We start from the raw sequence: 24,517 nt of genomic DNA, 5'->3' as shown, positions 1-24,517 counted from the left end.
AGACAAAGCGATGAAGACGGGAGTGCGCCCGATGGGCGATGTGTAAAGGGTGGGAGTCACTAATAAGTCCGGGATCGGGCCGCGAAGATTCTTTCCCAAAAGCGGTGTGCGCTGTAAAAAGGATCGGATCCTCCATAGAAGAATCTTCCTTTGCTATGATACCATTGTAACAGACTTGGACACTCCAAGTCGAGAATCTATCGTGACACCACAAGAATTCACTTCAAAACAGTTCACGGTTTACAATTGATTCGACACTGGCTCGGTGGAGTTCAATGCCTAGAGATGTTGGCCCCAAAGACTGGCGCCCCTTTCGGTATTTTTTTTTGTATTAATTTGTTGCACAAAGTACACTGAGTGGTTGGGACTCACTCTCAGACTCTGCGTCCAGATGCTCTGAGAAGTGAGGGACAAACTTCACTTATAAAGTGTTACAAGGGATGCCAAAAGCAGAGCCCCAAAATCTGTGAATAAAAAGCCTTGTAAAAATAAAGCATCCAGGCTCTCTCTCTCTCTCTCTCTCTCTCTCTCTCTCTCTCTCTCACGTAAATCAAAGCAAGAAATTGTGTAGCCAAAAACAACCCAAAAGCTGCCGTCTGTACGTGCTGCCACGTGGCTGTCTGTCCGCTTTTCTCGCCGCAAAACACGCCGCAGATTCCGGAGGTCCGTACAACAGTGCCACGTCAGCATACAGTCTGCATTTCCGGGGGTGCATTGCCAAGGGAGAGTATGTGTGTGTACTGGGCAGCCACGTCACCAGTTTGTGACACTCTCTCTCTCTCGTGTGTCTGCAACGTGCGTGTGTTGCTTCGGTTGCATCCCTTCTTGGCATGGTATCAAAGGATTATGCTCTTGATTCTTTAAGCACGCAAGGAGTAGGAGAAGTAGGAGAAGGAAGGAGAGAGAGCATAATTTGCATGTTGTAGAGCGAGCAACAGTTCGGTGCGGCATTGGTTAGATATCGCGGGATATGTGGCACTTGCGCCAATCCGGTAACCGGTGTGCACCAATGTTTAAACAAAAGCTCAAACATTGGTGTGCACCACTGTGAACCATGAGTTGCACGTCCCCGGACTTGAACCCATGCGGCCGCGTGATGATGCACGTCTTACCACTTGCGTGCGCATGTGCTGGTGATCAATGGGTGTGAACATCGGTTCTTATTATGGTTGAAACACTGGGGAGCAAATAAAATCCACGTCATCGATTGCGACTGGCGTGACCGGACGACATGCCCGTCAAAAGATACGTGGCACCCCGATATCTATTATAAGCCGTCCAATGCAACGTCACAAGCTTGTGTGTGTGTTTCTTGCAGGCACCGAAGATCAACGACAATAGTGCAAAGGTGTTGGCAGCTAGCTTGGGCAAGAGCGCAACCTGATCATAGCAAAGAAGCAGCGTTTTCAACAGCGCACTCTAGGCAACTGTGCTGGAGGTGGACCACAAAGCAAGGGTTGGAGGGCTGGTAGAGAAACTTGTGTTTCCAGCAGTACAACAGAGTGCAGGTGATAGCTATGCTTGCTACTGCAGAGGTGGCTGACTTGTGTAGGCCGGCAAGAATGGTGATAGGCGCGCAGCTACTTTGTTTTTCTTGTTTTGTAAAGGTCAAAGCTTTGGATTTATTTTAAAGGTTCTCTGGTTGTTGTTCCCACCTAGGCCACGCTCACCCATAGCCTCGTATTGGTCAAAGCATATCAAGCGCGGAAGGCAGGCAATTCTGTTGGTTTATTGATGCACCTAGTTCCCATGCTTATTGGCTCTCCAGTTTGGCAAGAGTCGACCTTGACGAGTGGATCTTTATGGAGCGTTCACATGTTGAGCATCGGCAAAATCTTGGCGGTTGTTTCCCAGCTCCAACTGCGATGAACTCTGCATGCATGAACAAAGTCTTCAATTTAAATTTAGATATGAAGGGACAAGATTGTCCATACTCGTGGCTAGGTGGACACTATGATGTTGGTCATTTGGTTCCGAGATCTTGATCCGAGGATCATTATCCTCATAACTCATGCAGTTTCTAGTTTACTGAGGACTTTCTACATGACATTCACTTGGTCGACACCAAGGATGTGGATGACTTCTGTGACAAGCAATGACACTCTTTATCTCCTTCGGGCTATTGAAGCAAAGGTGATTGGGAGGTGTTGGCTTCAACGTAACCAAGGGTATACTCCCCTCACATGCTTCAGCCAGAGAGAGGTTGCATTTGCTCGTGCGCGCACTGCTGTTTTTTATGTTTGGGCTTGCACGTGCGCACGTATGGGTGGGTGTGTGTTCTTGCATGCTTGTTTGCATGCGTTTTGACTGTTTTCTGGGGTTTGCTCTATGTGAGTTGCGGGAAGATTAGGGTTTCATGTGTTTGTGCTGTGTTTTTTTGTTTTCTGCTTGGTTTGCCCGGTGGTTGTGGGCTTTTTCCGGGAGGGTGGGGCTGAAGTGGCTGGAGGGTGTGTGTGGGTATGTTGTGTTCCTCCTCCTCTTCTTTAGTTCTCATTGAAGGTGGGAGAGATGGCTCTCTCTATTGGGTTTCTGCAGTGGTTCTTGAAGATTTTGTTCCTCATCTCCCTGCATATTTGGGTGCATATGATGGTTGTTTTTGCAAGTTGTCTCCTGTTCCTCTGTTGGTGGCCGCTACACTTGTCCTCCGGGTTGTTGCTTTTGCAACCTGTACTTGCTCCTCTAGTTGGTCTTCTTCTTGCGCTTATGGTGTGTCTTTGCGCCTGCTTCTTCATCAAAGTGTTATTCCGATTGTGGTGTAGCCCCAAACAGTTGGCCGTGGGAAGAATTTAAAGTGCTCCATTGCGACATCGCTAGGTACCCTTGCAGGAATGGTGCTCAACAGATTTGTGCCGCCTGTAGTAGCAGCTTCTCACATAGGGTCCTCTGGGGCTTTGGTCGTCACTTTGCAATTATTCAGAGTTTTGATGGGGTGGGGCACTTTTCCGCTCCTACTGGGCTTGCAGTCGTGCATATCAAAGGCCTGTAGAAGTTCCTGGACATACCGTCTCTGAAAGATGAATATTCCCTCTCATCCTGCCAAATCTCCAATCCAAGGAAAAAATGCAACAGCCCCATGTCTCTCATCTCAAACTCCCGCTTCAAAGCTGATTTTACCTTCCGGATATGCTCCGATTTATCACCTGTGATGATGAGGTCATCCATATAAAGAATATTGACCGTTGAAAGGCCATTTTCTCGATGAATGTACAAATTCGAGTCTGTAGCCTGTATGCCTGAAGAATGCATGAATCTTCTCATTCCAAGGTCTGGGAGCCTACTTTAGCCCGTACAAGGCTTTCTTCAACCTGTACACCATCCGTTGGACCGCCGTTGAACCTCACCAACATCTGTAGGCTCCCGGTCGTGGATAGCAGGAGTCATCAAGCCATACTTCACATGAAGAACCTCTCCAACATGACCCTGCCCTCGAATCTAATGAGATCGCCGCGGGCCCTCTGTACCCTCCCACTCTGGAGGAATGTCCTCAATGTCCGAGTCATGCACTGTCAACGAGCCCAAATAGGAGGCAGTCGGTAGGACGACTCCTCCACATCCTCCGGAATCCACACATGATCCTCGGAAAACTCCACGAGAAGGCCAAGCTTACAAAGCTCCTTCATCGAAAGCAGGTGATAACCAAGATCTGGAACATACAACACTCTGAAGGAAAACATATCTCCCTTGCCGCTCGGAATAATGTCCAAGTCGCCAATCCCCTGAATAGGAACAAATGTCTTATCCTCAATGAACACCTTCCCTTTCTTAGGCTGAAGATGTTTAAGATCTCGCAGTGGTGTCATGTGCTTTGAAGCACCATTGTCCACAATCCACTCCCAAGCCGAAGATGAAGTAAGGAGAGTCTCCTCATCGGAATCATCACTCTCCAGAAGGTCTATGTGCACACAAGCTCCTAGTCGAGCCACCGTTGCAGTCTCCTTCGTGTCCTTGGCATCTGGACTTCTTTGGGCAATTGCGACGGATGTGGCCTTCGTCGCCACAGTCAAAGCAAGTAACCTCCTCCTTTGAAGCCTCTGGCTTCGCATCATCCTTGGACTGTTGTTTCTTGCCCTTGGTTTACTGCTATTTCTTTTGTTTCTGGTTCTTTGAACCCTAGCCAGTCAAGCCGACTGCTGCGCCCCCTCTGTTTCTAGAGTTGTTCTTGAACCGATCCTCCTGATCCAACACCATGGGAACTAGCTCTTTCCACGTCAAATCAGTCATCCGTCCCGTAGTAATCAAAGAAGAATAGAAATTACTATACGTGTCGGGTAGATGAGACAACAAAGTGATCGCCATGTCTTCGGATGAGATGACCTTGCCTGCCGCCTGCACATCCTGCTGCATCCCTTGGAGCTTGTTGATGTGATCCTGCATGGAGGCTGACTTGGCATGATTGAGCGTCCTAATCTGGACCTCAATCGCCACCCTCTTCATGGGGGTCATCCGATTGTATAGCGAACCAAGACGTAGCCATATCGCACGGGCTCCCGTCATCGTTTTAATGTGCTCAATCACGGATGGTGAATAGTTAAGGAATATGAATGACCGTATCATTCAGCCGATCCCACTGGGTTGCTTCCTTCGACGTCGCAGACTGTGTGAGAGAGGAAGATGACGATGACGATCCCTCTTCACTCTTCACCACTGGCCGGGGGGGGATCTTGAGACACCATCTCTAAATGATCATGCGTCTCCTACACTGACTCCATCAGCACCTTTTTCCGACTCTCCGGAAATTGAGGAAGAAGCGGAATCTTCCTCTTCATCCACTCTTGCATAAAATCTTCATCATCATTGTCGATGGGGGACTTCCCCTCACGAGACGTCACAATGTCTTTGGAAGCCCTACCAATGAAGCACGAACGAACTTCTCCTCTCGTGGTCCAAAACACAAATGCTTTGACCACTTTCACATGACAAAAACGTTGCTCAGCCTGTTTCGAACGCTGAAAACGCTGCTGAACACTCTGATTTGCGTGCTGAAACCGCTCCCGATAAAGCGCTCCTCCTCCAACACAAAAACGCAGATGCTTTTCTTTGCGTTTGGTGCTGAAAACGCTGCTGTTTTCCCTCCTGCAGGCTGCTGAAAACGCTGTGGTTTTCCCCTCTGCTACTGCTAAAAAACGCAGATGCTTTCCTCACACTCTAAATGCTCAAAACGCTGCTGTTTTGCTGCACTTGAGGCCCTGAAAAGGTGCTGATTTTCCAGACCTTGCTGGAAAAATCACAAATGTTTCCTCCTGTAGATGCAAAAATGCTGATGTTTGGTCGCCCCTCTTGCTGAAAAACGCTACTGTTTTCATGTTGAACAGCCTTGCAAAAAACGCAGCTCAGCTTGCAGCCCACTTTTGCTGCACTTTTTGGCACCAACTTAGCACATAAAATGTAAGGTGCAGCGGAATGAATGTTGTATTTTTTCAAGATTATTGATCTTTATTTGCTCAAGGTTCCTTTTAGTTCTTAGGGAAGGGGAGAGCCTTCCGTCTTTATGGAGAGTGCTATGACCACGAACAAAGTGAGTGGATACTGTGCGTGCACGTGAATGAGACTAAGAGAAGGAGAGAAAAGAGATACGACACCCGAGAGGTTGTAAAACCCTCCTCCGAAGGCCCCACTCTCGTCGGCGAGAATGGTCTAACTTTGATTGCACAAAGGTGTACAATGATGATGCATGGACTGATGCAAACGAGGACTATGTCGATGACGACGATGATGACTTTAGGGCTGAATTCGGTTCTCTTCTATGTGCTGTCCACAAGGGGAAAATGCTGAGGATCTGGGTGATCTTGGGGGTGCTTCATATGGCTGAAAATCCCTGGTTTTGGCAAGGGGATTAGGGCTGATAGAAAACGCTGATCAAGCAATGCTTTGGCTGCGTTTTTCCTGTTGCTATCGTAGGTTGAAAACGCTGATGAATTTGCAGGCAAAGCTGCGTTTTGTTGGGCTGATTACCTGCCGTAAAAACGCTGTCAAGGGCTGCGTTTTCCAATGCTCAATATCTGATGTAAAACGCTGAATTGGGCAGGGGTTTGGCGATCCAAAAACGCCACTGGATGGGCTGCCTGCAGGGGGGACAAACGCCAATGATGGGAGCTTGATGGCGATGGCTGAAGCTTGGGAAACGCCAAGGGAGACATAGGCTTGATGGCGATCCGAGAAAACGCTGATGGGTTGAAGGGAGGTGGCCTCACGAAGATGGCTTGGGGAGGGTCTTGCTGAGAGAGGGAGGGAACACCTGTTGCTTGGAAGCCTGTTGTGCTCCTTACTCATCTGCCCTATTGTGCTAACTTGGGTTTGCTTATATATTAACTTACCCAATTTGCCCTACCGAGTTCCCAACAAAAGTCACTTAATAAATAAGGAAAAAATGTTAAAAATAGGATAAAGTCACTTGAAAAATTCCCCAAGTGACTCTGATGGAATTTGATGGAAATGCTTATGCTTATGTAGTGTGCGACCAGAGGATATGCATCTACACTGAGTGACTGGGCATGCACGGTCTACGAATAGACTCACAAAAGTGCCAGATCTCTTCTAATCCAAACCGACTGGACTTGACGGAAACCCTGTTATGGTGTAGCTTGTCCACGGACACATGGGGTTGGATGTGTCACGTGACATCCGTTCCTTTTTAAAGTGACATACTGATACCGAACTGTATGGCGTCGAGGGAGATCGCCAACAGCATTCGGAATCCTGGAAGGGACTCTTCGCCGACCCACTTTGATGTGTGGGTCGCGCGGTACTTGAACTTCATAAAGGTCTGCAACGCTTGCTTCTTTGGGCCGCGCCGAAAGCGACACAAAGTCTTTTGTAGCTCCTTCGATGCTTCAACTTTGTCTAGAGTCCTGCTTCTGCCGTCTTCAAGAATCTCAATGGCTGAAAATTCCTGAAACCATCTCCAACACAAAACCATGAACATACCCATTCCATGTAAAGTGAAGGAAAAAAATCTTGTCTTTTCTAAAGACTGTGTATGCAATATAGATGAACAAAGAGACGGAGTGACAACCCGTTCATCAAACACATGCGAACAATGAGATCGAATTTTTTTTGTTTGATCGAAATCAATCAACTGTGGCAAATCACAATGGAAATGCGCATGCTGGGTGCTCATACTTTCATGTGCTCTTTTGGAAACTGTGTCATGCCAAGGAAGAGACATGGAATGTGACTTCCTGACATACAAACTTTTCAGCTTTTCATGAACAATCCGCATACATTCGTGCTCATTCATGAGAGAAACGTGCTCAACATACAATATGTCATGCCTAGGAAAAGGGATCACATAACGATGTTGACTAAAATACAGGAAACGATCACGAATGAAACATTCGAACAATGTGTGCGTATCAATCATGCGAACACATAATACTTCCTGTGAGGGTTCTTTGGACCTAGGCTCGAGAGCCAATATCGATCCTTCGTGATTGATCGAATCTGCAACGAGGTTAGCGTCGCTAGAAAAAGCATTCACTAATACCTCATCCTTGTGAACAATCACATCATCTTCATGTAACTCATCATGCTTGTCATTGTCATTCAAATCATCATGCTTCTCATAATCATGCAAGTTCTGGGTGTGATGCTGTGGAGAAAAAGAGACTGAGAGAGTCTCCTTATCTCGAATCCTTTCAATCTTGTCCTGCATATTAGTAATGAGAGATGGAGAATGAGCAATATCCTCTCCATTAATGACAGTAGGAGAATCACTTTTGGCATTGAGAGTTAAAGTGTTAGCCTCAAAATCAATGAGAGCGTTAGTCTCACTAAACCATCGAATGCCCAAAATCATATCACATCCTGAGAGAGGAGAAACAACAAATCTTCTAGTGAAGGCAGTCTGCTGAATTGTAAACAACACATCAAGGCACTCCTCCGTGATTAGAGCGTCCATACCGAGACGAAAGCCAGAGACCTCGATAGGAGATCTCGGACTAACTTCGAGGCGGGCTCTCTCAACAAGAGAGGAACTGATCACATCACGCATACTACTTGGATCAAACAATATGATAAAACGCTGCCCCTTTACATGACCATAACACTTCATGAGAGATTCATCAATGTGTGTGTCAGAGGCATGAGAAGATGCAGGTTGTGTTGTGACAGTGCTTGTGGTAGCTGTGGGTGCCTTTAGTTCTTTAGGTGGGACTGTCTTAGGACAGGCCTTCTTAATGTGACCCTTGACGTGACATTGAAAACATCTACCTTCTTTAGCATAAATCACTTGTTCTTCAGCCGTGATGTATTCTCCTACAATTCCTTGTGCTACCTTTTCATATGGAGTAAGCTTAGGTTTAGCAATTGTGTTAGTCTTACCCTTAGATTCATTGGAAGAATTCTTTGATGAGAGACTGTTGGAAGATTGGTCAGAAGAGTTATCATTCTTACCATTCTTACCGTTCTTACCGTTCTGAGGGTTCTGAGTAGTCTGTGAGGTACTTGTGGAAGTCTTGTTCTCCTTAGGCTTTCCCTTGTTGTGCTTCATCTCCTGTGCGAGAGCAATTTCTACCGCCTTGTTGAGATCGATTGGATCGAGTACCTCGACATCGTACTTGATATACTCGTCCAATCCAAAGAGAAAAGCCTCTTTGCGCTCATTATCCGATTTTCGTAATTGAGTGCCTAGCTGCAAAACACGATTAGAAAAAGACATGACTGGCATACCATTTCGCTTCAGAGAGCGCCAATGGTCTTTCAATCGTGCGAGGTACTGAGGTGGTATAAACTGCGCCTTGAGCTTGTCTTGGAAATCAGCCCAATCGAAGGAAAGGGGGCGTGAATCCGTCTGCTGCCTCTAGGTACGCGGCTAGCTGTGCCTCTTGCCATGCGTGGTACCAATTGATGGCATCACCGGCAAGGTACATAGCTGCCGTCAAAACTTTGCTATTTCCTGTCTTCTTAGTTGTTGCAAAATAAGGGTTAAATTGATGCAACCAAGAATGAATAACCGTAGCATCTATCTTACCGTCATACTTATTGAAAGTCAACTTCTCTGTGATTGGATGGTTGGAATCCGTTTCGTGGCTTGCGTCACTTGATGAACTCCCACGATCTTTGGGTGGTTCGGTCTTCGAGGCTAGCACTTGGGAAATAAATTCTTGAGTGCGTAGCTCCCTTTGAGCTTCAGCTCGGCCTCTCTTTCTGCTTTCCGTTCATTTCGTTCATCGCGCTCACGTTCGAAAGCAAGGCAATCGGCTTCTTGTTGTGCCAACGTAACTCGATTCGCTTCTAAAGTAAGGCGAATTGCTTCTTGTTGCTGTTGTGCGTTTCTTTCATTTCGTTCCATCGTAATGCGAGTCGTTTCTTGTTGTGCCAGCATCATGTCCATCATTAACTTGACCATTATCTCCATAGGAGTTAGAACAACTCGTGGTGTGGATCGCTAAGGGGGAGGGTTGGAAAAATCTCCTGGTGGGGAGAATCCTTCGTCGCCTCTCCCATGCTCATTACCTGTATGTGAAGTATCCATTCTGCTTCGGGTGACGACCATGCACTAGGATCTTTGGTTCTTAAGACACGAGGAACTTGGGTTCTTGAGGGTCTTGGTTCTTGGGTTCTTGGGTTCTTGAGGATCTTGAGGTGTTTTTTCGCTTGCAAATCGCGTTGGAGAAGGATCTTCACCCCTTGGCAGCCTTGCGCTCACACCAAGGTTGCTTTTTCCCACCTGACATCGATTGGCCGGCCGCTTAGTGCACGGTCCGCTCTCAATGAGTGAAAAGAGACACAAGGGGAGGCTGGACAAGCCCTTCTTTCTTGGGATTCCTGTCACTCTTCAACAAAACACGATTAGGAATCGACATGCCCAAGCGAACTTGGGTTTGTGCGACCGCAACAAGCAAAAAAAAATTCTTGTGGTTCTTTCCTTGAGTAATGCAGAACACTTCCAAAGCTCTAATACCAATGTAAGGTGCAGCGGAATAAATGTTGTATTTTCTCAAGATTAGTGATCTTTATTTGCTCAAGGTTCCTTTTAGTTCTTAGGGAAGGGGAGAGCCTTCCGTTTTTATGGAGAGTGCTATGACCACGAACAAAGTGAGTGGATACTGTGCGTGCACGTGAATGAGACTAAGAGAAGGAGAGAAAAGAGATACGACACCCGAGAGGTTGTAAAACCCTCCTCCGAAGGCCCCACTCTCGTCGGCGAGAGTGGTCGAACTTTGATTGCACAAAGGTGTACAATGATGATGCATGGACTGATGCAAACGAGGACTATGTCGATGACGACGATGATGACTTTAGGTCTGAATTCGGTTCTCTTCTATCTGCTGTCCACAAGGGGAAAATGCTGAGGATCTGGGTGATCTTGGGGGTGCTTCATATGGCTGAAAATCCCTGGTTTTGGAAAGTGGATTAGGGCTGATAGAAAACGCTGATCAAGCAATGCTTTGGCTGCGTTTTTCCTGTTGCTATCGTAGGTTGAAAACGCTGATGAATTTGCAGGCAAAGCTGCGTTTTGTTGGGCTGATTACCTGCTGTAAAAACGCTGTCAAGGGCTGCGTTTTTCAATGCTCAATATCTGATGTAAAACGCTGAATTGGGCAGGGGGTTGGCGATCCAAAACATTGATGAGGCTATTGAAGAGGTTGGGCCAGAACATGTGGTGCAAGTGGTGACAGATAATGCGAGCGAGTGCAAGCTCATGGGAGAGATGGTGGAAGCGAAATATCCACACATATTGTGGACTCCATGTACAACACACTCGATTGATCTTATGATGGAGGACATAAGACATCTTTCATGGGTAGCTAATGTGATTGATAAAGCATTGCAGCTTATCAACTTTGTCACACGTAAGTCCTTTGCTCTTGGCTTATTCACTCATCATTGCAAATGGGTGCTCAAGAAGCCAGCCAAGACACGATTTTGCTACATGTTTATTGTCTTATGACTGTGAGTATCTTGACTCTTGACTCATTTAAAGTTGATTTATGAGTCTTGAATGTATGCATGAGACCTATGGTTGTGAAATTTTCAGCCTAGTCAAATGCAAGGATGGTCTTCGACACATGGTGGCTGATCAGGAGTGGCTTGATTGGTCGGAGTCAACCTCACCTGCTGTAGTGAATGCTCAAGACGAAATCTACAACAACACTTTTTGGGCTGATGTAGATGTCATCTAGGTTGCGCTTTTCCCCATTGTCTCAGTGTTGCGCTTGTGTGACAGTGAGGGGTCTACCATGGGACTACTTTATGAGTTCATGGAGACTTAAGCGTGCTATACACAACTGCAGAGTACTTAGTCCTGAGAGGTACCATCTCGATTCTCGAGACTCAAACCTTTCATGTTTATCATGTATGTAACTTGTACGTTGAATGTTCTTATGTGTTACAACTTACCATGTCATTCAGACGGCCTATTAATTGTGTAGAGCATATTCTCCACCCTTTGTGGAGAAATGATTCACATAGGACCGATAGGAGGAGGACCTCTTGGAGTACAGAGGTAACAGGGGTGGGTTCTCACGACCAATTGCAAAGGAGCGTGAGAATAAAGCCATCCCAGTATCTTGGTGGGAAAAGTTTGGAGGTTTTAATCCTACCCTCCAGGCTTTGGCTTTGCGAGTCCTCTCACAAGAGGTAAGCTCCTCTGGCGCAGAGAGATTATGGAGTATCATGGGCGACATACACACAAAGGATCACAATAAGTAAAGTTATAGCATATCACTTACAGGTAACATGATACATCTTATGCTGTCGATGGTTAATCTTAAAACTTGTTACTTAACAAATATCTTTTGGTAACTTGTAGGCTCAATACTCTGCAGCTAGATAAGTTGGCTTATGTCAATGCCAACCTTCGAGGCTTGGAGAAGGTTGGAGGATTAAACAGTGGAGGTACAGTGAGCTCGACAATAAAACAGGTCGACCATAAAAAAGTCGTAGCGGAGGTTGCGGACATCTCGAAGCTTCAGCCATGCACTACAGAGGATGATGTTTATGACTTCATTTGAGAGTACATGATGCGCTTCACTCGACAGACTTGCTCTACTATACAACGTTGTCTTGGAGAGGCATCAGATTCGGGTGTTGCTGTTTGTGTTGCAGCTAGCTACTCATGGATGTCACGGTTCATGCAACCGCTTTACTCGGAGGGTTGTGGAGCCTTTACACTTACTCCAGAGTGTGAGAGTGATTCAGAGGATTCTCATTCTGACTCTTGATCCTTATGAGACTCTAGAGTTTGGATCATGGATGATCATTGATGGAATCTATGGCATCGATCACATATTTATTTAGTATCATGTTTTGTTTTGGATTTTGAGATGTATCATGATTCATGTACTATTTTGTTTTGATGACTCACCATGAGTCTTGACTCTCGATTATTTCTGAATCTACATCATATTGTTTACAGCTATGGTTTAGTGTTCACTACAATCTATTGCTATTTGTTAGTTGTAACTTGTTCGTATTGAAATTTGAATGTTTTGAAATAGCTAGAAGCTTGTCAAAGACTCAAATGGTGCTTGAAGCTTGTTTCTTATGTTGTGAAATCTGATTCATTGTGATACTAATCATTTTGCATGATTGTATCCTATTATCCCTTAGTTGTTTAATGTCTTAGTTCTTTCAGTGTCCTCTCCTTAGTGACTTTGTTTGCTTGTTGGCTTGTTTGTTTGTTTTTTTCTTTTTGGGTTTGATGTCCTTTCAAATGCTTGCTATTAAACTCTAAATTTTCTGTTCTTATGACGGTATATATATCATTTCTGCGATCTCTTCATGGTCTTCAGCAGGGTGGGTTGCCTCTAGAGCTTGCTGAAATGTCGATTTTAGGGTTTGTTGTGAGGCATCTTGAAACACCTTTTTGGGATCTCCTTGTTTGATTCACATGTGGGAGGTTGAGTGTCTTGGGCTGAAAATTGAGAGAGAGACCCTAGGGCTTGATGCAATGCAAGAATCAGCAGTAAAGTGGCCTCTTGTGCAGTAGATGCGAAGGTTCTGATGATGGCTGAAGATGCAAAGGTTCTGGCCTGTTTTCTGGAGACCATGTTTGAAAGTGCTTCTTCATCAAGTCTTTCTAATGCGGCCACTCAAAGTCTGCTTCTTGAGAATTGCTTGAAAATACCACATATGGAAGGATTAGTAGACCAAGGAGCATCCATAGGCTATGGTGCTCAAACCAAGTAAGGTTGTGCACAGAGGGTTCCATGAGTCCTTGAATAGGTGAATAGGTGAATTCCTTGAAAAAAGGACAAGGCCAAGGGGGGGTCTCTGGAGGTCTGTACGTTGTGCCACGTCCCATCGAAAAACAAATAACTGCAGAGTGACGACCAAAGCCATATAATCGGTCACCTAGTAGAGTGCCTAGATTGACATGGTAGTTCTCTTGTTGATTTGGTATGGTGGTCATCATCATTTTATTGGACCTCAATAATGGAAAGAGGTTTACTTCATCATGTAAAGTCCAAGGACTCTAAAGTTGACTGAAATGGAAATCATCTTGGATGTATTAACGATTCTTGTTCACATAATACAATATAATTGATCCATGGAAAACTACCCCATCATAGCAAGAATGAACCAATGAAAATTCAAAGTCTCTTAAGGAGACTTCTAAAGATTCCAATTACCTCATCCTTGTTAAAGCTCAAGAATTGCTTTGTCTCTTTTCAAGTTGTTTGTTTGTAAGTTAGTATCCAAATTCTTGATATTGCTTTATCTCTTTCTAGTTCATACCATTTCATGTGATTTTAGTCTTTAACATTAGTTGTTCATTTGCAAGATAGATAAAGGTAATTTCAGGTTATGCATTGAGTAGGAAGGCTAGCTAAAATGCACATAATTAGCAAGCATTGTACATTCAGGCATCTAAATAGTTTTAAGCTTCTCAACTAGGAAGGCTTGTTAATCTATCTCTCACAGGATACCTAAGTTTTATGCTTAGGGTATCACTAGTAAGGACTTTGAGCACTTGCCTACCAAGGTTTCAACACTTACAGGGGTTGTTACATGGGAAATAGCTCCTTGGAGTATGTTAGTGATAGTTGACAAGAGCGAAGCGGGGGAAAAACTGTTAAAGTCGACACTCACCGGGACTCAAATTCTATTAATAGTTTTGACTTGTGACCTTAACAAAAGGGTTCCACATGGCTCTAACCACCCCATGCAACTTAGGATAGCTCTATGTCATCAACCATCAATAACAAGAAATTCTCGATGGTTGGCCATTTTGGGTCAATTTTTTTCTTTCAGATCCAGGTTTGGACAGGTGAAGCACATGCTTTGGGCTACAAACACAACAAATATGGTGTTAGTTTGAACTGTCGACGGTTGCTATACACAAGAAGTTTTGGACAGATTCTCACAATAATTCTCACATTGTGACTTACCTCAACATCATGAGCTTCGGCGAGGGAGGCACCGCATACCTAGCTAGGCCCAATCAAAATTTCACACCAGATAGAGCCAAGCATATCCTAGGCACACAACCAACATCGACATGCACCGTTCCTTTGCGCTATGTACCAAGAGGAAGATAACATGTCTCAAGAGTTAGTGCTAACTTGCTCTTATTATGGAGAAGATAACCCTTCAAATAAACTATCTCTCAATCCAATGGGGGAATATGCCGCCAACTACGGGAATGAGGGGTTAATTTTTGCTCACATGGTCACCATGAATGCACAAACGCTCATGCTCTTGACCAATGGAGGCTATAGGCAACAGGGAGGACATGGCCAACAAAGAGCAATTTCAGGTTCAAACCCATCCACTTTGGCTTGTTTTGAGAGGGTTGGATCACTGGGTTAGAGATTATCTAGGGAGAAGGGAGGGAACTTAAGTCCAAGGGGAATAAGTTGGCCTAGAGTGCCCATATACTATGAAAGTTGTGGCATTGAGCATTTGTTTAGGTATTTCCCTAACAAACCAGCTGACTCTGCAACAACATCTGTGCTATGTTAGGATTCATTGATGTTGTACTCTCTCATTAACAGATTCCGAAGTGGAGTTGAAGTGGTACCTTTAAATATAGTTACCAAAGCACAAATGAGAAGAGATCATGAGGAGAAAAAGAATAAAGGGACGAGTGGGAAAGAAGTCCAAAATAAGATAACACGAACCAAAAACGATGACACAAAAAGATTGCAAAAAATGTAAAAGATACTATCAGTTTGGAAACATATTTAAAAGAAAACTCTGAAAAAGGAATACGCCTCCGAAACTACAAGAATACCCTAATCCTATACAAGAGAAGTGGACCTTGTTAAGAATAACATGAGGACATGTGACATACAAAATGAGATGGAGGGCCTCCCACCTTACCATTATGGAGGTGTTATGTTTAGAAAACCTACCTTAGAGACCATTCTTGAAGTGCAAGAAGAATTGGATTTTGGCCCCCCATCAACACACACACCAACAAGGAACGAAACTAAGATATCCAAACCTTAGGATAGGATGCAGGTGAAGAATTACGGCAGGAAGTAAGGGAGTAAAAGAATCTTGGGAAGACGTGGAGAAAAACACTTGTCAGATACAATTCCTACTCTACCTAACAATGTTGAGGAGACTCCACATGAGACCTATGAGAGATTGAGCTTAGGCAAACATGAAGAGGCCATTTTCTTGACCACTTTACCATCGTATGTGGGTGATTCCAAAGTCAACTTTGAAAATCCTACTGGATCAAGCCAAAAGCTCTAGAGAGACCTATAAGGAAGGGGGTTTGGACATCCTTTCCACCCAGTGGCAACCACCTTGTCACCATTGAGAGATCTTTTGAAACTCTGACCTAAGTTATGGGAGAAAATTCACAAGGCTTTCCAACCCTCTGAGTTTTCAGTCAAAGAAACTGTTAGCGGCTCTCCGCAAACGAATGACTGTAGCACAACTTGCACTAACACACAAATGTCAATATGTATGGGAGAGACCCTATTAGTGCATGGAGGCAAACATAATACTTATCAAGCACTATGAAGTCTATGTAAAATGTGTATGACTAACTAACACACTCACTTTAAGTGGAACAAGCTCTGAAACACATTCATAGCAATACTTGCATACGAACATACACACAGATTTTGACATAGCAAACAATATCCAATTGACACGAGACTTCACGAGCTTACTCACACAACACTAGGGAATACAACCATGTGACCAAAACCATCATTTGACATAGTAAAACATTTCAAATTTTTGCCCGCCAAGGTGACAAAAGTTATTGTGTGAGTTGCAAACACGCTAGATGTGTGTGGAGATACTTGTTTTCTATGTTTGTATATGCAAATAAATAACTAATTAAGCCATTAAATGCACAATTGATCTTACAAACTACAAGCCAAAGAGTGCATAAATCACATCAAATTGACCATTAATTTGTAGAGAACCACAAGGGGAACACTTACATTCAATCAATGGAGTAAGGCCTTATGCTCCATCAGCTTCACAATGCACTTCATGGAAGAGAAAAGAGCAGTCACATAGAACATTGAGTTATCTTCACTTAATAATCTCGATCTTACAAAAATAAGGCTTATGCTTATAAAACTAGCCTTGAGAAGATTGTGGGTTCAAAACTTATACAAATAATTGGAAGCCTACGATCCCATTCTCCTCAGAGATGGACCCATTTATTGAGTTACAACAAGCAGGTAAGCCTTTTAGCTTTAAAAAGTTAACCATGTAGCTTCCTTTGGGTTACACAAAATCCTGCTTTTACAATGTAGTTCCCGTTGTCCACAACCACTTTCTCTACTTTCTTCCATTTTATTGCTTTGTAGCTTCATCTCATTCCCATATCATTCCAGTCTAGGCTCATTCCTTCTTGAATACTCTATATCTTGTTGGAATTAGGGTTGCAGAGAAACACACACAGCTTGGAGAAGACAAAGGAAGCTCAAGGCACACAATAGGGAGTGTGTTTCTTAGTATGCAATGGAAAGATAGATAACCTTAGAGTGATGGGCGTATATACAATGCTCGGGGGAAAAAACCTCCTAAAGAGGGAAAAAATGCCCCGGCGGTCCTAGTGTGTTCACACACATCAGTACCACATGTATATGGTAACAAATCCCCCCTGGAGTGATGCGGTGAACGAGAGCTGGCACGTGAGTAAAGGGAAGTGCCATGCCCTGAGAACATGATCAGTCCACAAAGGGGAGTAAGCCCAAAGCTTTGAGGAAACCTTCAAGCTTCTCACGAGACAATGCCTTTGTGAAAAGATCTGCAAGGTTGTCATGTGTTGGCACATAAGCCAAGCTATTGGGTTCCTCGCAACTGCCAATGCGCTCTGACTGTCAGTGTAGATAGTGTTGGCAGTATCCTGTCCAACACCCAAATCAGCCATAAGGCGTCTAAGCCATACTCACTCAACCGTAGCTGTGAAGACTGCCGTGTACTCAGCCTCACAACTCGAAGTGGCCATAGTAGGTTGCTTCTTGCTCAACCATGATATACATGAATTGCCAAGCATGAAACAAAAACCACTTGTGGACACTCGCGTGTCAAAACAACCAGCCCAATTTGAGTCCAAAAACATGTAAGTCTGGCGGCAATGATCCCCCCTTGGGATAAAACAAGCCAAGATGTAGAGTGACACTAAGGTAGTGGAAAATCCTCTTGACAGCCTACCAATGCTTAGACCTTGGGTTATACATATGTGAGGTCCCTGCCTCTTTTTGAGAAGAGCGGAGTACCTTTGATAGGTCTCCAATCCTGAAAAAGAAAAACCAACGGACATTGCCTTAGCTACAACGTAGCCACGGGCATGAACCGTTAGTGAAGGATTGGTCCTATCTCGCTATGGCGGAGCGTGACCACCATAACCCTATCTAAAAACTATCTATAATCAATTATACCTAAACGAATAAATCTTAGAGTGACCAACCTGTGCGCTTTTTTCCCCATGTTTCAGAAGCACAGCCGCCAAGGTTTGTCTCTTTTAAGATTTATGACTTAAAGGAAAACAATTCCTAGCGTTGGAAAGTTACCCGACTCATCGGGTCCATCCGTCCATACAATGATACCGTCAGGGTATCCTTCTCCCGCTTTCCACACCACACTCACCCTTCTATTGTTATCTAATTACTACCACACTGTTTAAACATACATGTTCCTTTACTTTATTTATGATACTGGTTCGTTAAAACAGCCCTTTAAACAGTATTACAAACAATAGTCAAACAAGAAGTCGTCCAATTTTAAACCAACAACCCTTGGATTAGGTTCACTCAAGAATCTCTACTGGCGCTATTATGTCCGATCGGTATATACATTATTTATAAAAACCCTTGTCCTCATGAGCGTCCCATACCGCTCGACAAGTACTCGTTGTGCTAATCTGGACGTACTCCCGCCACAGCAACAACGGTGCCAATGTCGTCGTCATCCTCACGCCACGGCAAAACAAAACTGCAGTATCCAGCTGGGCTAATCTGGGTGTACTCCCACCATAGCATCAGCGGTGCCATCCTGGGCGTTAATTCACGCCTCGATAACTGCCACATAATACTAGCGCTAATAAGTAGAGAGATTTGAGAGAAACCATACCGAAGGTTTTGGACAACATTCTTTCCTATAGCAACCAGTTTAACCAGACAATCTTTCCTACTTGTCAAACATATGACGAGTGTCTTGGGGTTAAGCCCCGTGGTTTCGGTCCGTGTTTTCTTTTCATAAGGTAAATAATATATTCCTATGGTCTCGCATATGCAATGATGCATAACTTGAAACTGCAATACTAACCTGTACCATAGCTCCGATTGGTACGATTGGTGGAGACATAGCATGTTCCGCAGGGGTTCCACCGTTACTTGTACCAGCTTCATGATCATTAGCGCCTTGGGTTCGAGCACGCTTTGGAGCCATTTTTTTGTACTACACTTATGTTATGCACTTAGAACTTTAAATTGGTCAATTTCCCTAGTAATCTCTTGTTTCCAAAGAGAGTCAGTAATTTGAACCCTCGCCAACTCGGATTCACACTTATTGTTGTTGATCTACATCTAATTTCTATACATCAAATATTTGCTAATCGTATTTAATCAAAAATTAAGTGTGTAAACTATGAGTGAAAGTTTAGGAATGCATTACTTTTATGCTTCACATTTCCAATCCAAAATTCTAACTTCAATTTCTATACTTCAACTAAATCAATTTTTAGTATTATTCAAAATTCTACTTGATCTAATTAACAATAAAATTGCTGAATGAGAATTTCATCATGTATAATAAGTAGTATGATGAGTTCTCTTATGTATTAACTTTCAATTAACTATGCATAAGTTAATAGTGAAGATGTACTAACTAGAGAGAGTAGGAATACTTAGAGAGATTAGAGTAAGAGAAAACATATACACACATCTTTTCTAAAGTTAATTGAATCTTACTAATCCATTAGAAGATTAGAGTAAAAGAGAACACACATACATCCTTTTCTAAGAGAAAACATACACACACGTCTTTTCTAAAGTTAATTGAATCTTACTAATCCATTAGAAAATTAAAGTAAAAGAGAAGACACACACATCCTTTTCTAAGAGAAAACATACACACACATCTTTTCTAAAGTTAATTGAATCTTACTAATCCATTAGAAAGATTAGAGTAAAAGAGAACACACACACATCCTTTTCTAAAGCTAATTGAATCTCACCAATCTATTAAAGAGATTAGAGTAAGAGATAGCACACATACACACATATCCTTCTTAAAACTAATTGAATCTTACTAATCTAGTAGAGAGATTAGAGTAAGAGATAAACACACACACACATAGCTAATTGATCTTACTAATCTATTAGGGAGATTAGAGTAAGAGATAGCACACACACACATGCTAATTGATTCTTACTAATCTATTAGAGAGATTAGAGTAAGAGATAGCACACACACACACATAGCTAATTGAATCTTACTAATCTAGTAGAGAGATTAGAGTAAGAGATAGCACACATACATCATTCCTAAAGTTAATTGAATGCTTGATTAATACGCACCTTATTAGTTCACTAGAGTTTTTGCTCTCTTAGTGGTTTGTGGACGCCTTCTCTTTAAGAGAAGTGGCAGCACTTCGTGAGCACTATAGAGGCAATCTCTATGTCTAAAGTGTGAGCATGGATGCTCTATTTATAGCAGAAAAGAAAATGTCCAACTTGTTTTCTCCCAAAAAAAAAAAAAATCTTTTAAAAAAAATAATATATACATATTTTAAAAAATAATATATATATTTTTAAAAAAAATTAATTATTTTTTTTCCCGCAAAAAATCATACCCGCGTTTTTGGTACCCTTGTGGTACCCATCAGCTTGACCACTTTGTCATTATCATCAAAAGATAAGGCCACACAGGCCCCCCTTATTAAGATTAGTCAAGACTAGCCTCTCCTTTTCATGTGACAGTGTGTTCCACTTTGTCTCCTCCTATGTGAGTTTAGGTGAGTCCATGTGCCTTCATTTGTCATCCCTGTGTATTCTTTTGTTTTTATAATTATTTTATTTATTTTCTTAATGATAATTTACTTTACATTTTTAAGTTAAACTTTACAGTCTTATATTAACTTTACAGCAGTAAAAGAACATTCTACAATCAGTCAATAAATCTTGCAATAAGTTAGTTAGTGATTCATATAGCTAAACATGTCAGAATTTTGTAGCGCAATTTTTAAATTCTAGGATTTCTCAACCTACGATTCATAATTTGAACTCGAATATCTTAAATAATGAGTGATGGTTAAAAAAAATGCAAGTGCGTAATAGAACTTGTGTGAAATTTGAAAGTAGAGACCTTACAATCTCCCCAACTTAGAATTTGAGATGCCCTCATCTCAAGAACAGTGAAGGGTAATCCTTAAGAAGGGATGTCTCATCTTCCCAAGTAGCATCTTCTATAGAGAAATCCTTCCATAAGATAAAATGTTCTTTGATGGATCTATTCCTAAGCTTTCTCTCCCGAGTTTCTAGGATAGTATCAGCTTGGAGTTGTAGAACATCTTGAGCAGGTAAAATGATTTGCTCATCATTAAGGACATGGTCAGGGTTATATACATAAGGTTTTAACAGACTTACATGAAATACATCATGCACTTTGAGATGAGAAGGGAGTTTTAGTCTATAAGCTTGATCACTTACAACCTTGATTATTTCGTAAGGTTCACAATATCGGTAGCTAAGCTTCTTATACCTTACGAGAGACAGATTGCTCTTTTTGGGCTTTACTCGTAAGAAAACTTTTGTCACCTTCTTTGAAAATCCGATCAGATCTTTTTAAGTCGGCATACTTCTTTTGTCGATCTTGAGCCGCTTGAATATCCCTTCGAATAGCTTTGGTTTGAGCTTCCATTTCTTCAAGCATTTTCTTTGAGACTTCTACCGTTATAGTGGGGTCAGAAAACTTAAGAGGTGATAAAAATTCTTGACCATAAAGAGCATTAAAAGGTGTCATTCCAATACTTCTATGAGTAGAGGAATTGTATGCATACTCTACCAAGGATAGGTATTGAATCCACTTGCGAGGTTCTCTATTGCAGTAGGCTCTGAGGATGTCTTCAATTACTTGATTAACTCTTTCAGTTTGGCCATCAGTTTGAGGATGATAAGCACTACTAAAACATAACTGGGCTCCAATAGCTTGAAACAATGATACCCAAAACTTTGAAGTAAACTTGGAATCACGATCGCTGACAATCCTCTTGGGTAAACCATGAATTATGAAAACCTCCTTCACAAACAGATGAGCAATATCTGAAGCTGTAAAGGTTGTCTTGAGTGGGATTAATTGACTGGGATTAAGTGAGCCACTTTAGTAAGCAAATCGACTATGACCATGATTGAATCATAGCCAGCTTGAACAGAAGAAAACCCGGTGATAAAGTCCATGCTGATACATTCCCATTTCATTTGGGGAATATCTAAAGGATGTAATTTACCTGGCATCTTTAGTCTTTATGCCTTAATCCTTTGACAAGACAAATACTGCTTGACATAGCGAAGGACATCACCCTTCATACCTTGCCAATAGTAGCTTCTGCGAATTGCATTGATGGTTTTGGCATAACCTGGATGTCCTGAAGTTGGGCCATCATGTGCTTCATATAGGATAGCATTCCTTAGGGTAGAATCCTTAGGTATGCATAGTCGATTCCTATAGTAAATTTTCCCATCTTCTAAGGAGTAATGTAGAGGTTTAGGCTGATTTGATGATACCCTCTCTTCACGTAGGATACTAGCAAGCATCTGGTAATCTGCATCTCTGACGGCAGCATCTGTGACCTTGTCTAGAATAGGCTTGTTAGCCATGGAAATTGCCCCCAGAAAAGCTTTACGGCTTAGGGCATTTGCCACAACATTATCCTTACCTGGTCTAAATTTAATATCAAAATCATATTCGTGCATGAGCTCTATCCATCTCCTCTGTCTCATGTTAAGGTTAGGTTGGGTAAAAATCCACTTAAGGCTCTTGTGATCTGTTACCAACTGGAATTTGCTTCCCAATAGATAATGTCTCCATAGCTTGAGAGAGTGAATAACTGCTAGCAATTCTAAATCATGTGTAGCATAATTCACTTCATGAATCCTAAGCTTCCGAGAAGTATAAGCTACAGGCCTTCCTTCTTGAGTAAGGACTCCTCCTAATGCAAGGTTACTAGCATCTGTAATCACCTCGAATTCTTGGGTGAAATCTGGATGTTTTAAGATAGGTTCTGAAGCAAGATACTCCTTAAGATGTTTGAAGCAAGATTCATGTTTTTCTTCCCAAAGTATCGTAGCCCCTTTCTTTAGCAAGTCGGTTAGTGGTGCATCTTTAAGAGCATAGTCCTTTACAAAGATCATGTACCACCCTGTGATACCTAATAACCCTCTGACTTCGGTTTGTGAAGTGGGTTGAGGCCATTCCACAATATCTTTGACTTTGTCAGGGTCAACAGAGACTCCTTCAGGTGAAATGATAAACCCTAAGTAACAGACCTTAGGGGTAAAGAAGGTACATTTGCTTTTCTTTGCATACAGCTTATTTTGGCGTAAAAGCTCTAACACTTTTCTAACATGTCCTTCATGCTCTTCCTCTGATTTGGAATAAATTAAGATATTGGCAAAGAATACTAGGACAAAATCGTACAAGAATTCCCTAAAGATATCATGCATCAGACGATTGAAAGTTGCAGGAGCATTCGTAAGTCCGAAAGCCATCACTGTAAATTCGTAATGACCATAACGAGTATTGAAAGCTGTTTTGGAGATATCAGCCTCTTGGATTCGAATTTGATGATAGCTAGATCGAAGATCGATCTTTGTGAATATTTTGGCTCCATGTAATCTGTCCAGCATCTCATCAATACGAGGAATTGGATATTTATTCTTGATGGTAACCTGATTTAAACCCCTATAATCGATGCAAAGTCGAAGAGAGCCATCCTTTTTCTTTTGGAAGAGAACAGGTGTACCCCATGGAGATCTACTAGGTCGGATAAACCCTTGCTCAATCAACTGCTTGAGCTACTCCTTGAGTTCTATAGCCTCTGGAAGTGACATCTTGTACGGCACTCTTGAGACTGGTTCACTACCTTGAATAATTTTTATTTCATGGTCTACCTCCCTAGGTGGTGGTAGTTCAGAAAGTTCAGTGGGTAAAACATCCAAAAATTCTTCTAGCCACATTGGTTCAGGGTTGGAAGAAGATTTCTACTTTGTTTAGCTTGACTATAAAAATTTGTTGACCCTTGCGTAGCCCTTTCAAAAGACGATTAGCTTTGACCAAGTAAGCTTTTGGTCGTCCATTCTGGCCTTGAATAGTGACTTCTTGACCTTGGTTGTCCACAAAAGTAACACTTCCTTGGGCACAATGGATATTGGCATTATGACTGGCTAACGAATCCATTCCAAGAATTCCATCATAGATTCCTATGGGTAAGGTTCGAAAAGTAGCAGAAGTAGAGTATTCTCCCAACTTGAAATCTATTTTTCCCACGGTGTACTGAGATAACACCTTCTTTCCATTGTCTAATTCAACTCTCATCTTTCTTGTAGGGTGTTGATTAAGTCCTAACCTCCTTAAACATTTAGGTGACAAGAAAGAATGAGTACTACCACAATCAATAAGAAGCTCAAATTTTTCACCTTGGTGATTTGCAGGTGTTTGAATAACAGCATATTGTTGTCTTGCTCTTGGGTTATCAATTGCAGCATGTAGAGTTGCTCTTTCCTCTTGTTCTTCTCCCAATGTTGGTTCTCCTATGATAGCATTGACTCTGGCAGCCATTCCGCGCCCTCGACCTCGTTCTCCATTTCTTCCTCCACGATTTATTATTTGGCCTCGTCCTCTAGCTCCATTAGGTGTATTTGTTGCGGAGACTCGCCTAGGACATACATTCCTGAAATGTCCTAGCTCGTTGCATTCATAGCATCTAAGATCTGAATTTTGAGCTCCATTTGCTGAAGCTGCAACTATTGGATGAGTTTGGTGAATTGGGTGAACTTGCCTTTGGTTCCACATCATAGGCCGTCCTCTCCTTCCAGCATTCCTTGTATTTCCATTTCGTACCCCTTAAGAGTTTGACATCTCTTTAGCTAAGGGT

The 24,517-nt window shown here is 42.6% G+C and overlaps 2 protein-coding genes across 6 annotated transcripts in view; one reads left to right on the top strand and one right to left on the bottom strand.

The window, feature by feature from the left end:
* Positions 1–13,424, top strand: part of LOC147459757 (uncharacterized) — a 39,426-nt gene extending 26,002 nt beyond the window's left edge. Inside the window, exons 1-3 of one of the 5 annotated variants that reach the window (XM_086510969.1) lie at positions 183–1,565; positions 1,660–1,842; positions 11,753–11,889. In XM_086510969.1, the coding sequence (XP_086367095.1) occupies positions 1,518–1,565; positions 1,660–1,842; positions 11,753–11,776 (255 nt within the window). In that variant the 5' untranslated portion in view covers positions 183–1,517 and the 3' untranslated portion in view covers positions 11,777–11,889. The other 4 variants (XM_086510968.1, XR_015187912.1, XR_015187911.1 and 1 more) reach the window with 4 other exon arrangements.
* Positions 3,507–4,046, bottom strand: LOC147459758 (uncharacterized). Its single transcript, XM_086510970.1, has one exon. It carries the CDS (start codon positions 4,044–4,046, stop codon positions 3,507–3,509), a length of 540 nt encoding a protein of 179 aa, XP_086367096.1.
* Positions 13,425–24,517: the final 11,093 nt, after the last annotated feature.

The sequence above is a fragment of the Adiantum capillus-veneris genome, chromosome 4 (genome assembly GCF_014529385.1).
Source record: "Adiantum capillus-veneris isolate H3 chromosome 4, ASM1452938v2, whole genome shotgun sequence".
NCBI classification, from domain to species: Eukaryota; Viridiplantae; Streptophyta; class Polypodiopsida; order Polypodiales; family Pteridaceae; genus Adiantum; species Adiantum capillus-veneris.
Note: the sequence above shows the minus strand (reverse complement) of the source record. Positions and strands in the feature narration are given on the sequence as shown.